The 19593-nt window shown below is 38.4% G+C and overlaps 1 protein-coding gene and 1 pseudogene across 2 annotated transcripts in view; both read left to right on the forward strand.

Annotated features, from left to right (window-relative positions):
* The window catches only part of CDKL5 (cyclin dependent kinase like 5), a 190631-nt gene that overhangs the window by 119898 nt on the left and 51140 nt on the right, over window positions 1-19593 (forward strand). For both annotated transcript variants that reach the window (XM_029240581.1, XM_029240582.1), the window contains exons 5-8: window positions 2577-2713; window positions 13740-13860; window positions 15970-16029; window positions 18054-18144. In XM_029240581.1, coding sequence (XP_029096414.1) covers window positions 2577-2713; window positions 13740-13860; window positions 15970-16029; window positions 18054-18144 — 409 coding nt within the window. The remainder of the gene's footprint in view (window positions 1-2576; window positions 2714-13739; window positions 13861-15969; window positions 16030-18053; window positions 18145-19593) is intronic.
* On the forward strand, window positions 8254-8905 carry LOC114906060 (annotated as a pseudogene).

A 19593-nucleotide genomic window follows, 5' to 3' on the forward strand; every position in this document is an offset into this window, starting at 1 on the left:
GGCAAGGATTTCCTCATGACACCAGTGAAGGCATTCGTGTAGGAAGTATTTATTGATCCCCTCTGTGCCGGGTCCGGTCCTAGGTGGTTGGGTGTTCGTTGTTGAACAGCAAGCAGAACTTAGACCTGTCCTCCTAGAGCTCTCGGATTAGCATGGGGGTGGAGGCTTGCTTTGGTTTAGTGATCAAGTGACGTTTAAACTGCAGCCTGAAGGAGCCATCCCTGTAAAGAGTCTGGTAGTATAATGAGAGTTCTCGGCAGAGGGAACAAGCTCAAAGGCCCTAAGGTTGAAAAATAAAGTTTGGGGCTATTTTGGGAACCGAAAGACTAACGTGAGGGAGGGAGAGAAGGGCATGAGATGGGGATGGAAATGCAGACAAGGATCAGGTCATGAGTAGCATAGTTGTCTCTTGCTGAATTACTTCCTTATTAGAAGTAATTTTATTTGCTTCATATTGAGATCTGTGTGGCAGATCTTAGAGACAGGTGGATTTTAGGTTGATTACCCTAACCTTGGGAGTAACGCAGATGGGACCGCAGAGAAGCAGGTTAACCTTCTTCATAAGACTGAAGACTTTTAGCTTCCCTAGATTTAGCAGTTCTGACAGTTACAAAATACTACTTCTCTGGTCCAGCCCCAATTTGCAGAACAGCTGGACATTTATCCCCCCGCCCCGCACAAGCCTTCTCAGCCACTTCGGGAAGTCCCCTAATCATGTCACACACATTGCCCCTACTGCCAGGTGGCCCCCCTGTTTCATGCTCTGACATGGGCCCTGTGAGTACCCAGTTCCCAATTGACCCCCCTGATGTGGGCTGGGCTGGTTTACTGCCTATGCTACTGTCAGCCTTTGCTACTGCTGCTTCCTGCCTTCTGATAGACAGTACCTCTCTCCTTTCCTAATCTGTGCTCCAGCATTCTCCAACAGTTTTCTTGAAGTAGGGAGAATATTTCCCTTGTGTAACCATTTCACAAAGGAGTGTTGACTTTGTTGTCTGTCTGTTACAGATATTCTGGGGCTACTCCAAAGCCTATGGTTTTGTTATAGTCTCTTTTCTTTAAACTCAGTTTGAATGGGGATTAGGGGAATTCCCTGGCGGTCCAGTAGTTAGGACTTGGCGCTTTCACTGCCGGACCCGGGTTCAATCCCTGGTCTGGGAACTAAGATCCCGCACTGCGAGGTGCGACCATAATCTGAGAAGTACTCCTGGTACTGCATTTAGGATCTCCCCTCCCCCTTTGGCCCCATTTAGGTTCTTTTCTCTTGTGTATCTTGCTTAGGAAACATTTCTTCCTTGAAGGCATCTTCATCTTTCTCCTCCCTGTCCCCAAACTATTTTCTACCTTCCCAGACATGCCTGAACTTGAGGGTTACACAGCTTAGACTTTCAAGCTAGGATTCTGACCATTACCCAAAACCTTGGGGCCAAATGTATTCTAGAATTCATAACTTTTAGATTTTAGAATGGAAATATGGCATGTCACTTTAGCATCCTATAATCAGGTATTATTTCTACAGCACAATATATGAATATTCATACTAAGTAGGATAAACAAAGATTGTCAGTGGTATCGTATTAGTTCAGGATTTGCCTCTAAAGAGATTTGCCGTAAAGTTAGAAAAAGTATTCAGTTTTTAGACTGATTTTTTTTTTTTTTTTGGTTTTTGGAATGCAGATAAGGGATTATGAACCTATATCGTTCCTTGTATATACATATGTAAACATGATGGTTAGAATTTCCTGGTTAAATCTAAAGCTATTATAAAAACTCCTTTAACATGAAATATTGCCTTCCCTGCTCCCATGCCAATTGATCCATTAGAGTTAATGTGATTTCTGTCCTTCCTCTGTGTCTGTGGGGGTTATCATGAGTGGAGTTGATGATACGAAAGGGTGTATTGGCTCAGCATAAGTTCTCCATCCCAGTACAGCTACACTACATGGGATGGACAGACGGACGTGCCAAAGGAGGACAGCAGGAACATGCAGCAGCCGCTGTTCAAAGAGAAGATCAGACACCCTTAGAGTTCCCTGCAACTTGACTGTGACCTGCATTGTGCATGCCTGGCATATGACCTCTGCTTACAGAGGTGACTCACATGCAGCCTGGGGAATAAAATGCTCTTTTAAACCAAAGCTTCAGGCCAAACTTTAAAATATCAACTGCTACAGATGTTGCATAAAGGCTCCTCTGCACACTGATGTGGTTAATTCCTTTTTACCCTTTTAAACTCCTTCTTCCTCAGTATGTAGTGTTAGAGTTAAAATGACAGTGCATTTATATGTCGTATCTATAAGTCTGTTTTACATATGTACTTTGCAGTAAGGAGTATAAGAAAATACAAGCAGAAAATTAGGTTCATGCTGGTCAAGTAAGCCTTTTCTTCTTTAAGTTTCTTTTTCTTGATCCTTTCAACAAGAAAATGTGATATTGAATATTCCATCCTTGGACTTCTTATGCAGAAGTACTCAAAGTGGAAAGTGAAATTGGTATGTTTTCAGTGTTCTTAGAATTTTTTGAATAGTGGTTTGAAAGCTTTAATTTTACTCTATTCACCATTGTTTACATTCTAGAAAATGAAGAAGTCAAGGAAACGACTTTACGAGAGCTTAAAATGCTTCGTACTCTCAAGCAGGAAAACATTGTGGAGTTAAAGGAAGCCTTTCGTCGGAGGGGGAAATTGTACTTGGTGTTTGAGTATGTTGAAAAAGTAAGTCACTAACTGACGCAATAGAGATTTGCCTCATTCTTTTATTTAGGGCTGTTTCTGAAACTATTAAAGAAAGTATTATTATCTAGTATGATTTGTCATTGTGCTCATAATCTGACTTTAAAAATGACAGTAGTACCCATAATCATTAGAAGTCCTGAAAATATATTGAAGGATTTTGTACAATTTAACTGTAGAGAGATAATCTTAAATTTAAACAATGTATTGGTTTGGCTTCTGAAGTCTTAGACTCTATCTTCACCAAGTAATTTTTAGACTTGGTTTATTTTAATTAAACCTAAGCAAGGCCTCTGAGGGAGAGGCACGTAAATTGTCAGTGATGACAGGCATAGGATGGGTGTCTGAATCAGACCTAGAGTGGCTAACGAGTGGGCTCATGAAGCAGCCTTTTGTGAATTGCCAGTGCTGTGGCTTTATCTGAGGGAAGAAGATGTGCCAGGAGCCATAAGGTAAAGCTTGAGGAGGTAGATGAGACCACAAGTAAGGAATTAGAAGCATGGGAGAAAAGCAAAAAATCACACATTGTTCAAGTTGTCTCTGTAATTGCTTCAATTTTTTTTTTTAATTGTTAACTCGTAGTGACAGTTTTAATCATATGACCTAAGGGCAAATGTCTGATACAGTGAACAATATTGTGTGCCTATGAATTTCTTGGACAGCAGATGGCTTATTACAGGTGGTTATTGTCAAGAACTAAGTGCCTTAACAAGAGTAGAATAAACTGGAGTCAGACAGAACTTTTAGAGGTTTCCTTCGTGAGTAAAGGTGGATCCTCCTGATTTCCTGTTATTATCTAAAGAAGATTAAGACTGGAGAGGTTTATCTTTGCCTTAGTCAATTCCCAGGTGCTTTTTATGTCATAAATGACAGAGTATCACCACCAGCACCATCATCATGAAATGGAAAGCAGTGTTGCCAAGATGGGTGACCAGTAATGTGGCTTTTTAATTAATTCAACCATTACAACTTATTTTTCTAATTAATATATATATAGTGATTTCATTACAAGCAAAACTTGAAAAAATATTACAAGGCTCTTTGTTGTTTTAAAACACTGTTTTATGTTTCTTTTCAAAAATCTATTTAAAGGCTTCTTTTTCTGTGTCAGTTTACGTGTTTTCCTAAGGGGCACTTCCCACCAAAATAAAACTGAAGTTTGATATTTAAAAAAAAGTTATAAAAAAGGATTGCTGTAAAATCAGATGCTTACTTTTTAGTTGTCAAAAATAATCATGCAGTTTGCAGTTTTCACTGCCAAATAATAAAATTCTGACAGATCTATTTCAGTTATCTTTTTTATTTCTGTTCTACTCATGGTGATTGTTCATGGTTAATAACAATTTCATATGAAAAATGGAGAAATTACCTCTGTGTATCAGACACTGTGTAATGTCTGCAGTCTCTGCTGGTAAGTGGCAGAGCTGCTACCAGAACTCCAGTCCTCTGACCTGCAAGCCTGGGATTCTTGTGCTGGCCTTATGGTTTTTCAGTGGAAGGTGACCATCACCCTCCCATCAGTGGCGATGCCTAATGATTGACAATGAGTCTCAAGAGGGCAAGGAGAAAGATACTCTTAGGGGTAGGGGGTTGTAACAGAGACGCAGGATTACAGTGGCTTAAACAAAATAGAAGTTTCTCTCTCAGGTACAAATACAAAGGTAGGCGGGTATGGTAACTCTGCTCCACAGCCATAGGAGACCCAGGTTGCTTCTGCCTTTCTGCTCTACCACCCCTGAAATTTGTCCTCAAGGTCAAGGTGGAGCTCCAGCTATCACATCCCATTGGCCAACACTTAGTTGCATGGCCACACTAGCTGCAAGGCAGAAAGAAAATGTACTCTTCATTCTGGACACTTAGGCATCCACTTACAAGTTGTATTACTCTAATAAGGGAAGAATGGATATTGGGGGACATTCCTCTCTATAACTCAGGAATTTAGAGTTGAATATGAAATGAGACATACAATTTATGTTCTTTATTACAAAGCCCTCTTATTCCTCCTGTGCATTTGGGACTTCCTGTGCATTTGTTGATTGAAAAAGACAATCTGAGTGGAGAATCACTAAAAAATGATGCATATATACTTTAAACATTTTAACTTAAAACATATCAATATACATTCACTTTCCACACTCTCTTTAGAGGCAGGGTCAAGGCCTTTTGAGTATTGATCTTCTGGTTGGAATTCTGATGGGTTTTCTTACATACATCCTACCCATAATGTATCAATGATATCCTATGTCAGTTTCTTTAAAGTGAAGTGAAAACCTAAAAACATTGCAAAGGAATGGCAAGTAAACAGTTTATTGCAATATATTATTGTGCACGTTGGGATGGAGGAAAGCAGAGCTGAGGAAGCAGGGGCAGGACTATTTCAGCTGAGAATCTTTGAGAGTAGCATAGGATAAGGGTACAAAATTGTGCGCTTCAGAGATGACTGGCCTGAGTTTAAGCCAAACTCCATTATTTACCAGCTGTGTGGTCCTGGCACTGTCCTTGGCTTCTCTCCATGATGATTCCTGACTCGTGGCCCTGGAAATCTTGGGAAAATATCCAGTTTCTTGGATCCAGATCCTTGGGCCTTCCTTTACCCAGCACCACCCCCACCCAGCCTGGACGCATTGACCCAATCGTTTCCTAGGACACGCCCTCCCCACCTCCTTTGGACCTGCGCCCTGTCCTGGACCAGGAGTTGGCCTCATTCCCCATCAGCTTCCAAGGTCTGACTCTGGCCTCTACAACCCTGAAGCGGGCTAACCTGACACATAGCTGTGGCTGACAGGGTCTTGGTGCTCCGGCCAGGTGTCAGGCCTGAGCTCTGAGGTGGGAGAGCCGAGTTCAGGACATTGGACCACCAGAGCCCTCCTGGCCCCACATAATATCAAGCAGCAAGAGCTCTCCCAGAGATCTCTGTCTCAATGCTAAGACCCAGCTCCACTCAACGACCAGCAAGCTACAGTGCTGGACACCCCATGCCAAACAACTAGCAAGACAGGAACACAACCCCACCCATTAGCAGAGAGGCTACCTAAAATCATAATAAGTTCACAGACACCCCAAAACACACCACCAGACACGGTCCTGCCCACCAGAAAGACAAGATCCAGCCTCATCCACCAGAACATAGGCACCAGTTCCCTCCATCAGGAAGCCTACACAACCCACTGAACCAGCCTTACCCATTGGGGGCAGACACCAAAAACAGTGGGAACTACGAACCTGCAGACTGTGAAGAGGATACCCCAAACACAGTAAGTTAAGCAAAATTAGAAGACAGAGAAATACGCAGCAGATGAAGGAACAAGGGAAAAACCCACCAGACCAAACAAATGAAGAGGAAATAGGCAGTCTACCTGAAGAAGAATTCAGAGTAATGATTGTAAACATGTTACAAAATCTGGGAAATAGAATGGAGAAAATACAAGAAACGTTTAACAAGGACCTAGAGAAACTAAACACCAAACAAACAATGATGAACAACACAATAAATGAAATTAAAAATTGTCTAGAAGGAATCAATAGCAGAATAACTGAGGCAGAAGAACGGATAAGTGACCTGGAAGATAAAATTAGTGGAAATAACTACTGCAGAGCAGAATAAAGAAAAAAGAATGAAAAGAATTGAGGACAGTCTCAGAGACCTGTGGGACAACATTAAATGCACCAACATTTGAATTATAGGGGTTCCAGAAGAAGAAGAGAAAAAGAAAGGGAGTGAGAAAATATTTGAAGAGATTATAGTTGAAAACTTCCCTAATATGGGAAAGGAAATAGTTAATCAAGTCCAGGAAGCACAGAGAGTCCCATACAGGATAAATCCAAGGAGAAACACGCCAAGACACATATTAATCAAACTATCAAAAATTAAATACAAAGAAAAAATATTAAAAGCAGCAAGGGAAAACAACAAATAACATACAAGGGAATCCTCATAAGGTTAACAGCTGATCTTTCAGCAAAAACTCTGCAATCCAGAAGGGAGGGGCAGGACCTATTTAAAGTGATGAAAGGGAAAAACCTACAACCAAGATTACTCTACCCAGCAAGGAACTCATTCAGATTCGAGAAAGAAAACCTCTACAGACAAGCAAAAGCTGAGAAAATTCAGCACCACCAAACCAGCTTTACAACAAATGCTAAAGGAACTTCTGTAGGCAGGAAACACAAGAGAAGGAAAAGACCTACAATAACAAACCCCAAACAATTAAGAAAATGGTAATAGGAGCATACATATCAATAATTACCTTAAATGTAAATGGATTAAATGCTCCAACCAAAAGACACAGACTGGCTGAATGGATACAAAAACAAGACCCGTATATATGCAGTCAACAAGAGACCCACTTCAGACCTAGGGACACATACAGACTGAAAGTGAGAGGATGGAAAAAGATATTCCATTCAAATGGAAATCAAAAGAAAGCTGGAGTAGCAATTCTCATATCAGACAAAATAGATTTTAAAATAAAGACTATTAGAAGAGACAAAGAAGGACACTACATAATGATCAAGGGGTCAATCCAAGAAAAAGATATAACAATTGTAAATATTTATGCAGCCAACATAGGAGCACCTCAATATATAAGGCAAATGCTAACAGCCATAAAAGGGGAAATTGAAAGTAACACAGTTATAGTAGGGGACTTAAACACCCCACTTTCACCAGTGGACAGATCATCCAAAATGAAAATAAATAAGGAAACACAAGCTTTAAATGAAATATTAAACAAGATGGACTTAATTGATATTTATAGGGCATTCCATCCAAAAACAACAGAACACACATTCTTCTCAAGTGCTCATGGAACATTCTCCAGGATAGAGCGTATCTTGGGTCACAAATCAAGCCTTGGTAAATTTAAGAAAATTAAAATCGTATCAAGTATCTTTTCTGACCACAACGCTATGAGACTAGATATCAGTTACAGGAAAAAGAGTGTAAAAAATACAAACACGTGGAGGCTAAGCAATATGCTACTAAATAGCCAAGAGATCACTGAAGAAATCAAAGAGGAGATCGAAAAATACCTAGAAACAAATGACAATGAAAACACGATGACCCAAAACCTGTGGGATGCAGCAAAAGCAGTTCTAAGAGGGAAGTTTATAGCAATACAAGCCTACCTCAAGAAACAAAAAAAATCTCAAACAACCTAACCTTATACCTAAAGCAATCAGAGAAGGAAGTACAAAAAAACCCCAAAGTTAGCAGAAGGAAAGAAATCATAAAGATCAGATCAGAAATAAATGAAAAATGAATGAAGGAAACGATCACAAAGATCAATAAAACTAAAAGCTGGTTCTTTGAGAAGATAAACAACGTTGATAAACCATTAGCCCGACTCATCAAGAAAAAAAGGGAGAAGACTCAAATCAAGCGAATTAGAAATGAAAAAGGAGAAGTAACAGCTGACACTGCAGAAATACAAAGAATCGTGAGAGATTACTACAAGCAACTATATGCCAATAAAATGGACAACCTGGGAGAAATGGACAGTTTCTTAGAAAAGTACAACCTTCCAAGACTGAACCAGGAAGAAATAGAAAATATGAACAGACCAGTCACAAGTAAGGAAATTGAAACTGTGATTAAAAATCTTCCAACAGGGACTGAGCTGAGGGCTGGTGACGTGGAGCTCCTGGATCGGTCCAAGATGGTAGAGGTGGAGGAGACACTGAAGCGACTTCAGAACCAGAAGTGCATGCAGGGAATCATCGTGGTGGACACAGAAGGCATTCCCATCAAGAGCACCATGGACAATCCCAACACCACACAGTACACCAACCTCATGCACAACTTCATCTAGAAGGCCCAGAGCACCATGCGTGAAATTGACCCCCAGAATGACCTCACCTTCCTTCGAATTCGCTCCAAGAAAAATGAAATTATGATTGCACCCTATAAAGGCTATTTCCAGATTGTGATTGAGAACCAACCAAATAAGCCGCTGTCTTGGCTCCCTGCGTCATTCCTTAATTTAATGCCCATCAAGAATAATAGCGTTAATCATGTCAACTGGCTGGCATATGGAAGTCACCTTAGAGCCCTCTCAGACCAATCTGGCTGCAGCTCCACCTACCCCACCAAAGTCAACCCTCTTCTGGCCAGTCACACCTGATTTTCCAGGAGGAAAATCACATCCAGGTTTATGGAGCAAGAGAGTGTGAGAAGCCCACACACCCTGTTTCTTTCTGACTTTGAGTTCACTTTGTTGCCCTTGAAAAAGGCTGTTTTTCTTTAACTAAAAATAACCAAAATACTTTAAAAAAAAAATCTTCCAACAAACAAAAACCAAGGAACAGATAGCTTCACAGGCGAATTCTGTCAAACATTGAGAGAAGAGCTAACACCTAACCTTCTGAACCTCTTCCAAAATATAGCAGAGAGAGGAACACTCCCAAACTCATTCTACGAGGCCACCATCACCCTGATAACAAAACCAGGCAAAGATGTCACAAAAAAGAAAACTACAGACCAATATCACTGATGAACATAGATGCAAAAATCCTCAACAAAATATTAGCAAACAGAATCCAACAGCACATTAAAAGGATCATACACCATGATCAAGTGGGGTTTATCCCAGGAATGGAAGGATTCTTCAATATATGAAGTCAATGAATATGATACACCATACTAACAAATTGAAGGATAAAATCCATATGATAATCTCATTAGATGCAGAAAAACCTTTTGACAAAATTCAACACTCACTTACAATAAAAACCCTCCAGAAAGTAGGCACAGAGGGAACTTACCTCAACAAAATAAAGGCCATATATGACAAACCCACAGCCAACGTAGTTCTCAATGGTAAAAAACTGAAACCATTTACTCTAAGATCAGGAACAAGACAAGGTTGCCCACTCTCACCACTATTATTCAACATAGTTTTGGAAGTTTTAGGCACAGCAATCAGAGAAGAAAAAAATCCAAATCGGAAAAGAAAAAGTAAAACTGTCACTGCAGATGATATGATAGTATACGCAGAGAATCCTAAAGATGCTACCAGAAAACTACTAGAATTAATCAATGAATTTGGTAAAGTAGCAGGATACAAAATTAGTGCACAGAAATCTCTTGCATTCCTATACACTAATGATGAAAAATCTGAAAGAGAAATTAAGGAAACACTCCCATTTACCATTGCAACAAAAATAATGAAATACCCAGGAACAAACCTACCTAAGGAGACAGAAGACCTGTATGCAGAAAACTACAAGACACTGATGAAAGAAATTAAAGAGGATACAAATAGATGGAGAGCTATACCATGTTCTTGGATGGGAAGAATCAACACTGTGAAAATGACTATATTACCCAAAGCAATCTACAGATTCAGTGCAATCCCTATCAAACTACCAATGGCATTTTTCACAGAACTGGAACAAAAAATTTCACAATTTTTATAGAAACACAAAAGACCCCGAATAGACAAAGCAATCTTGAGAAAGAAAAGACTATACTACAAAGCTACAGTAATCAAGACAGTATGGTACTGTCACAAAAACAGAAATATAGATCAATGAAACAGGATAGAAAGCCAGAGATAAACCCATGCACATGTGGTCACCTTATCTTTGATAAAAGAGGCAAGAATATGCAATGGAGAAAAGACAGCTTCTTCAATAAGTGGTGCTAGGAAAACTGGACAGCTACATGTAGAAGAATGAAATTAGAACACTTCCTAACACCATACACAAAAATAAACTCAAAATGGATTAAAGACCTACATGTAAGGCCAGCCACTATAGAACTCTTAGAGGAAAACATAGGCAGAACACTCTATGACATAAACCACAGCAAGATTCTTTTTGACCCACCTCCCAGAGAAATGGAAGTAAAAATAAACAAATGGGACCTAGTGAAACTTCAAAGCTTTTGCACAGCAAAGGAAACCTAAACAAGACGAAAAGACAACCCTCAGAGTGGGAGAAAATATTTGCCAATGAAGCAGCTGACAAAGGATTAATCTCCAAAATATACAAGCAGCTCATGCAGCTCAATATCAAAAAAACAAACAACCCAGTCCAAAAATAGGCAGAAGACCTAAAGAGACATTTATCCAAAGAAGATATACAGATTGCCAACAAACACATCAAAAGCTGTTCAACATCACTAATCATTAGAGAAATGCAAATCAAAACTACAATAAGGTATCACCTCATACCAGTCAGAATGGCCATCATCAAAAAATCTACAAAGAATAAGTGCTGGAGAGGGCGTGGAGAAAAGGGAACCCTCTTGCACTGTTAGTGGGAATGTAAATTGATGCAGCCACTATGGAGAACGGTATGGAGGTTCCTTAAAAAACGAAAAATAGAAATACCATACAACCCAGCAATCCCACTACTGGGAATATACCCTGAGAAAACCATAATTCAAAGCGTCATGGACCACAATGTTCATTGCAGCACTGTTTACAATAGCCAGGGCATGGAAGCACCCTAAGTGTCCATTGACAGATGAAGGGATAAAGAAGATGTGGTAACATATATACAATGGAATATTACTCAGCCATAAAAAGAAACGAAATTGAGCTATTTGTAGTGAGGTGGATGGACCTAGAGTCTGTCATACAGAGTGAAGTAAGTCAGAAAGAGAAAAACAAATACTGTATGCTAACACATATGTATGGAATCTAAAAAAAATGGTTCTGATGAACTGAGGGGCAGGACAGGAATAAAGAAAGACAGAGACGTAGAGAAAGGACTTGAGGACACGGGGAATGGGAAGGGTAAGCTGGGATGAAGTGAGAGAGTGGCATGGACATATATACACTACCAAACGTAAAATAGATAGCTAGTGGGAAGCAGCCGCATAGCATAGGGAGATCAGCTCGGTGCTTTGTGACCACCTAGAGGGGTGGGATAGGGAGGGTGGCAGGGAGACGCAAGAGGGAGGGGATATGAGGATATATGTATACGTATAGCTGATTCACTTCGTTATTACAGCAGAAACTAACACAACATTGTAAAGCAATTATACTCCAATAAAGATGTTAAAAAACAAAAAAAATTGCAAAGTAGTTTCAGTGAAGAATCTGTACCACACCACCGTCCCTTGCCAGTGTTTTATAGTTGTTGCACTCACAATCGATTAGATAGCATTATGTGTGGTAGCTTTCCTTTATTACGTCTTTTCAAAGTATTAAACTTCATTTTCTTGTAAACAGCAAATCTCTTTTTTAAAAACATTATTTCATTGGTTTATATGATATTTAATTATATTAAAATAACAAGTGCATCTGTTATAAATACATATGGGAGTATTATAAACACCTGATTGTTTATATGAATACAACTTGACTGGTGGGAACAACATTGTAAAGTTGTAGTAGAGCAGCAACTTTTTGGTCTTAGGACTCCATTTACAGTCTTAACATTATTGGGAACCCTAAGAGCTTTGTATTTATGTGAGTTTTATGTATTAATGTTTATCATATTAGAAGTCAAAACTGAGCAATATAAAAATATTAATTCATTTAAAAATAATAATAGACCCATTACATGTTAACATAAATGCCTGTGTATCAGTCATTCTTTCAAGTAAAAATGGTGTACCCGAAGAAAAATGACTAGTTCAGTTTATAACTCTGTTACCCAAGTGCTTTTCCCCATGACAGCTATCGTATTTTGATATGCAGCCGAAGTGCTTTATGCGTATTCCTCATTTTATCATGTAGATTCCTAAAAAGACATGTACTCAAGAACTGAAATTTAATAAAAGTAATAATTTTTACTGCTTCATCAAAAACATCCTTTACTAAAATTGGCCTTTTTTTTTTTTTTTTTTTTTAAACTGTAAGGTTATGGCATTGAAGAATCCAATGCCTTCTTGATTCATGCTAAGGTACCACCAGTTTACCCATCATTGCTTTGTGCCATCAGTGTAAATACCAACACAGTGAAAAAGACAAATAACTGAGTGCTGTCATGAATATAGTTTTGACTTCATGGGTCCTCTGAGACACCCCCCTCCTCCGAGATCCACAGATCACACTTTGAGAACTGCTGTCCTAGATGGTCATCTACAAATGATAAGCTCTAATCATGCTGTAGACCGTAGTCTTATGCTTTACAGAGGGAGTGGAGAATATTTAGTTAATCTGGAAATTCAGCAGAAATTGGTTAAGTGGAATTTCTACTTAAAAAATGTGCATGGGGCTTCCCTGGTGGCGCAGTGGTTGGGAGTCCCCCTGCCAATGCAGGGGACACGGGTTCGTGCTCCGGTCCAGGAAGATCCTACATGCCATGGAGTGGCTGGGCCTGTGAGCCATGGCCGCTGAGCCTGTGCGTCTGGAGCCTGTGCTCCGCAAGGGGAGAGGCCACGGCGGTGAGAGGCCCGCGTACCGCAAAAAAAAAAATTTTTTAATTAAAAAAATAAAATAAATAAAAAATGTGCATGAGTTTTAGAATGGTCTCTGACTCCAGATTAAGATTTTTGAATATTGGTTTGTTTGGAGTCTGTGAATTTTTATTTCAACCATATTTTGTAGCCTGTTTAAATATTTGTTCTGATTATATTGATCACTGCTAACCTTAGGGATCATTTAAGAATATTTTCCAGGTCTCCCAGAAATATTTCAAGGCTTGATTTTATCGCAAAGTTCTTTTGGAGATGCACAGTGCACTATGTTAAAATGACTGTTTCCCCTCTCCTCTATACATTACAATGTCTTTTCTCTACTTTGTGTTGTTTTTCCCTCGGAATTAGGCTAAAATGATGCCTGATAGATTTTAGGGAGAGTGAAAAATGCACAGGGTTATTATTTGAGATAGCACTGGGGAGTAGTAAAAATGGAATTTCTCTTAAAAGAGAACCTTGATTCAATACAATATGCTGCTTCACAAGAAAGGTTGTAGATGGAAAGCAAAGCAATTTTTAAAAAATGCATGCTGTGTATTAGATGAATTATCATCCAAGGTGCTTTTTTAAATTGTTAATACATGATTTATGGGCCACCTAATTTTGGAGATCATTGGCTCTCTATTTAATTTTTAGAATATGCTTGAATTGCTGGAAGAAATGCCAAATGGAGTTCCACCTGAAAAAGTAAAAAGTTATATCTATCAGCTAATCAAAGCTATTCACTGGTGCCATAAGAATGATATTGTTCATCGAGGTAAGTATGGAATTTTTGAAATGGAAAATATTAAAATATCAAATAAAGTTAACAAAATATTTCACACAGGCACTGACATTCCATTTAAATTAAATACATTTTGAAAGTATAGGATATGAGACATTGTTTGGGCTCCAAGTCTCCTTTTGTATCACCAAAAGGATGGACTGCACATTTATTTGGATATTACGGTGAGATCTCTGTGTTTGTAAAACCAGATCCGCTTTCAACAGCAGAAGCACCTAGTGATAAAACGAACTCAACAAATGGAAACTTTGAAGCTTACTTGCAGGGGGAACTACCCTCTCCATTCCCTTTTGGTCCTGCAGGTAGAGCAGGTAATGTGAAACAAGCCAGAATCAGGCTTTAGACATGGTGCTAAGTCACTGGCCCCCATTGACAGCCACTTCTCATTTCCTCTTAGACCAAGATCTCTAGTATGTACCTTTACCTCCTGATTTTCCCTACCTGTTCATGAAAAGTACCCATTGTTTGCAGGTTGTAGGCATGATGAACCTTGCATAAAGGCCATTATACTTCCATAAACTGTTCTATTTTGTCCTTTATTGCCATGAAGTGGGTGGTTTATAGCAGTAAAAGGGAAATTACTTGCTCAGCAAGATCTTTAATCTATATACCATTTATCTTTTCCTGATAATCTCTTGCATTCAAGGGACACAAATTGATACAATAATGAAGCTAAAAGATGTTTGTCAGAAAATGTTGCAGTATCCACTTCTTATCTTTGAATTATCAGACAAATGAATACTACATTTTAATTTATCTAAACAGGCACACAAGGGTATCACTTTAAAAATAGCCTCACTTTGGGCTTCCCTGGTGGCGCAGTGGCTGAGAGTCTGCCTGCCGATGCAGGGGATGCGGGTTCGTGCCCCGGTCCGGGAAGATCCCATATGCCGCGGAGCGGCTGGGCCCGTGAGCCATGGCCACTGAGCCTGTGCGTCTGGAGCCTGTGCTCCACAACGGGAGAGGCCACAACAGTGAGAGGCCCGCGTACCGCAAAAAAAAAAAAAAGCCTCACTTTAAGAATAGCTTAAAGGTCATGTGAAGAATGCCAACTCCTATTATTTCTGGAAAGAGACAGTTTGTATTTCTCTTGCATTTGACTTTCATAGCAGTTACATTATGAAGGTTGTTGGCAGCTTGGAGAGATGTCTTGGTCACCTGGACATCTAGTGTCTAGGGTAATGATTCTAATAACAGTCTCTACTACAGTTTGAGGATATTAAGAAACTGATTTAGCTGCATTTCCATAGTGATACTGAGATTTGGTTAAGTGTATAGTGAATTAATGGTTGTGAATTAATTCAGAAACCATGATTCTGAAATCTACAGATCTCACTCCTACCTCTTCCCTTTCTCCATTTTCACTTCTACCATATAATATAGATGATGGGCACTCTAAAAATAGAATTGTGAGATGCCTCCAAAGGGAGGGAATTAAACTGCATTTTCTGTGTATTTCTACTCCTTAATTCCCACCACATCTTCAAAAGATCCACAGAATAAATGAGAAATCTTATCTTGACTCATCCATCATAGCTTCAGCACTAGACATTTATGATTGTGAACCACATCATAGAAAACCTACAGAGATATATAAATATAGAAAGTATACAGAAAATCATGACGAACAATGTATCTTATTTGTATTTTTTTCTCCAGTAAATATAATGCTACCTACTTACTCTCATATATGTTTTTAAAGTATCTTGTGGGTGTAAACAGTTTATAGTCTATCTCCAAAAATTTGTATTATTAGTATTTTATAAAGTAAAAATAGTTCCTTAAAATGTGGTAGCCTAGATTTAATCATTTTTAAATTCCTTTCAGATGTCCAGTTAATACCTTTAAGATTTAAGGGGAAAAATGTTTTTGAAATGGTGGTCTGCATGTTTTTCAAAAAAAAATTAATTGGAACTTTTGTGTACCAGCATAAAATGTGTTACTCTGCTTTTCACTGCCATAGTTTTCTATTCATATTACTCTGGATATTTCTAATTAGGCGCCATTACAGTGCTCTAACAGTATCAATCAGCAGTACATGGAACATTTTTTAATAATTGTTTTTTAATCTTGATACTCCAGATATAAAGCCAGAAAATCTCTTAATCAGCCACAATGATGTTTTGAAACTGTGTGACTTTGGTAAGTTAAAAAGAAATTGAGCCCTGTAAGTACAGAATTAATTTAATATAGCACCTAGGTAGCTTTTACAGGTGTATTAAAAGTATTTTTTATCTTTTGACTTAAATTAGCAAATGAACATTCTATTGGGTTGTATATTAAAAAATTGATTGTGGGAAGAGTTCTACTCTCTTTGCATAGTATTGTCTACTATTTTAAAAAATTCATCATGCAGTATTTGTTTAATGAGAATTCAAAGCAAATACATGCATGTGCATATATTCATAAGCCCAGTGCTTAATGACCTCAGAGAAAGAATTTTCCAGAAAATACCACTATGGCCTTCTGACTTGAGTTGGATTTTAAAAAAATTAATATTTAAAATATTGATAGAAATTGTTTCAGGCATAATCATAAACACTGGAAATATAACTATGTAAATACATATGTATTGTATATATGCAATAGTTATATATCTGTAAGGTTAAAAGACATTTTTAGAATGATTCCGTTTATTCCCTTTAAATGTTCAGTGGGGGACTTCCCTGGTGGTTCAGTGGTTAAGAATCCTCCTTCCAATGCAGGGGATGCAGGTTCGATTCCTGGTCAGGGAACTAAGATCCCACATGCAATGGGGCAACTAAGCCCACGCACCACAGCTACTGTGCTTGCATGCCTCAACTAGAGAGCCTGCGTGCCACAAACTACAGAGCCCACACACTCTGGAGCTCGCACGCCACAACTAGAGAGGAGCCCACGTGCCGCAACAAAGAGCCTGCGTGCTGCAACTAAGACCCGATGCAGCCAAAAAAATAAAAATATATTAATTTTAAAAAAATACTGCAAAGAAGAGTCCTGCTGTACCTAAACATCTTAAGAAGTACTTAGGAGCTGAAATTTGTCAAGCAAGTTATAAATAAAAAAGATGCATATAGAATGGTTAATAGTAGGAAAAAAGTATCCTTAGTCTAGCATCATTTCTTAAAGAAAAGACAGCTTTAAACGGTCAGGAAGTTCCACATGATGGCCCCACATATGGCGTTCTGTGCCCTGCACATCCCCACCAAGAACCTCCTGATTGTTTAACCTCCCAGAGTGTGTAGCTCCTTTGTCTGGCTTGAAGAATCCCACTAAAAAATATGAATATTTCTTCCAAATATGTCTTATAAAGAAGTGTTGATTAACTGAAGTTAGGGGGTTTGTTTTTGCTGTGTTTATTTATTTATTTTTTTTTACTGTTCCACTTTAAGAAACACTATTTTCTATTTCTTGAAACTGACATACACCTTAACTTTTACCTTTAATTTTAATATTCTGGTTCTCTGTAACTATTTACAGTGAACCTATGTTGCTTTTGGTGAGTTAGATGGGTAATTAACCTACTTGCCAGTTTATTTTGTGGCCCCAAAACCTTTTGAAAGGGTTGTTACTTGCGGGGGGCGGGGGGTAGCAATAGAGTCTGTAAGGTAATTAAGATGTCCCTAATATGCTTCTCAGTCACATTAGGAGATAAAAATCATTTTAGCCTGCTTTGTTTCCATCATTGCCAAACCCTACCGATAGTTGTTTACATAATGGCCGAGCTGATCAGCACCAATAGATATACAAATACTATCTAAGGTCCCACATAGCAGAATTAACGACTATCTGCGACATGCTAATTTAGCTTTGACTTCTGGCTCTTGTGGAGTCTTCATTTTGTTTCTAAGATTTACACTTATTGGAAAAGCTCTGAATGCTTATAAAAGCATGCAATAACTTTGAAAACATAGATTTCTTTATCAGAGAGGAGAGGCTGGTTTTGTAGTGAATACACTGTATATTTTAATTGACGAATGAACAATGGACTAACTTTTTTAAATGACAAGGACACTGTTAATAAACAGCCCATTCAGTAACAATCATTATATTCTTTTGATGTTCCTTTAAGGTATTAATAGCACTGAAATATTTTGTCAACATGACAAATTAATTAATTCTAATTAATTCTTTAAAAAAATTAATTCTTTTTCAAAATTACACCTTTGGGCTTTGCTATCTTTCAGGTTTTGCTCGGAATCTCTCAGAAGGCAATAATGCTAATTATACAGAATATGTGGCCACCAGGTGGTATAGGTCTCCAGAACTCTTACTTGGGTGAGTTACCTTCCCAGAATAGAGTGACATCTACATATTTGCTGATCCTCTGTTGTTAACTTTGGAATTATCTGTGGAAGATAAGAACTTGAGTTAATTAAATACCAGTTACCTATTGCAGTATAGCAAACCACCTAAAAACTTAATTACGTAAAGCAAGCACCATTTTATTTGCTCACAATTCTGGGTGCCATCGGGTTGGGGGAGTCAGCTGTTTGAGTTCAACTGGATGATTCTTCTGCTGGTCTCAACTGGAGTTGCTCATATAGCTACAGTCAGCAGGTCATCTAGAGGCTGGTTGGTTTAGGTCCTCAGCTGGGACAAACTATCTCTGTTCCATGGGGACTCATCCTCCAGTGCGTTAGTCCAAGTTTCTTCATATAATAGCAGAAGAATTCCCTGAGCAGAGGGCAAGCCCAAAAGCAAAGGTGGTTTTCAAGCCTCTTTGCATGACTTTTGCCTCATTGGCCAAAGCACGTTACTTGTCTAAGCCCTGATTCAAGGGATGGAGGAATAAACTTCGCCTCTTGATGGGAGGAGTGGCAGAGTCACATTGCAAAGTGGCAGGTGTATGGAAATGGAGGGGAATTATTGCTGCCATCTTTGTTAATAGTCTTCCACATTAAGAATGTGTATATCCACAGAGTTTGACATTCTGGCTTATCTGTTTGTTCATGTATTCATTCATTCATTCAGCAGATACTTATGGAGTATCTCTTATGCCTAGCCACTTTTCTGTAAATATTGAACCTACTGATATTTTCCTTCCAAACATTGTGAATCCTGTTTGATGATAAATGGCTTTCCAGACTAATATATTGATAATTTTCTCAGCAACACTGCCACATCCATCCACTTTGTGCCACCCTTCCACTTTCAGTGGTATTTCATTCACCTGTCAACACCAGAAAAACATTTTCTGATAAGATACTTCTTCCTCTTACTATGTTTTAACTTCAGAACCTAAGAAAGGACCTGTAGTCTTGATCTCCATCACATAGTTTCACCAATAATTCTCTACCTATCGTAGTTGTAGTATTTTCTTATTTTTCCTAGATCGTATTTCCTTCTTTGGGACCATCAAAGAATTGAGGTAGAAGACACACTCTACAAATAAAATTAGATATGGTGGTAATGATGACCAGTGCACGAATTATTATAGGTTTCATCTCTTTTCTTTAGTGTGCCATACATGTATCTAGGGGACATGAGAAATTTAATTTTTAAAAGATATTTTTTACAACATTGTAAACTATACTTCAATTTAAAAAATTTTTAATAAATAAAGGTACTTTTTATATAATAGAAATATAAATTTCTGTATTTCTTCTGAAGATCATGATGACTATGTTTAAGCTGCTCACTGAGGGTTTATTTTATTTATTTTTTACACAGCAGGTTCTTATTAGTTATCTATTTTATACATATTAGTGTATATATATGTCAATC

Source organism: Monodon monoceros, unplaced genomic scaffold, assembly GCF_005190385.1.
Source record: "Monodon monoceros isolate NGI ecotype Baffin Bay Population unplaced genomic scaffold, NGI_Narwhal_1 Super_Scaffold_22, whole genome shotgun sequence".
NCBI classification, from domain to species: domain Eukaryota; kingdom Metazoa; phylum Chordata; class Mammalia; order Artiodactyla; family Monodontidae; genus Monodon; species Monodon monoceros.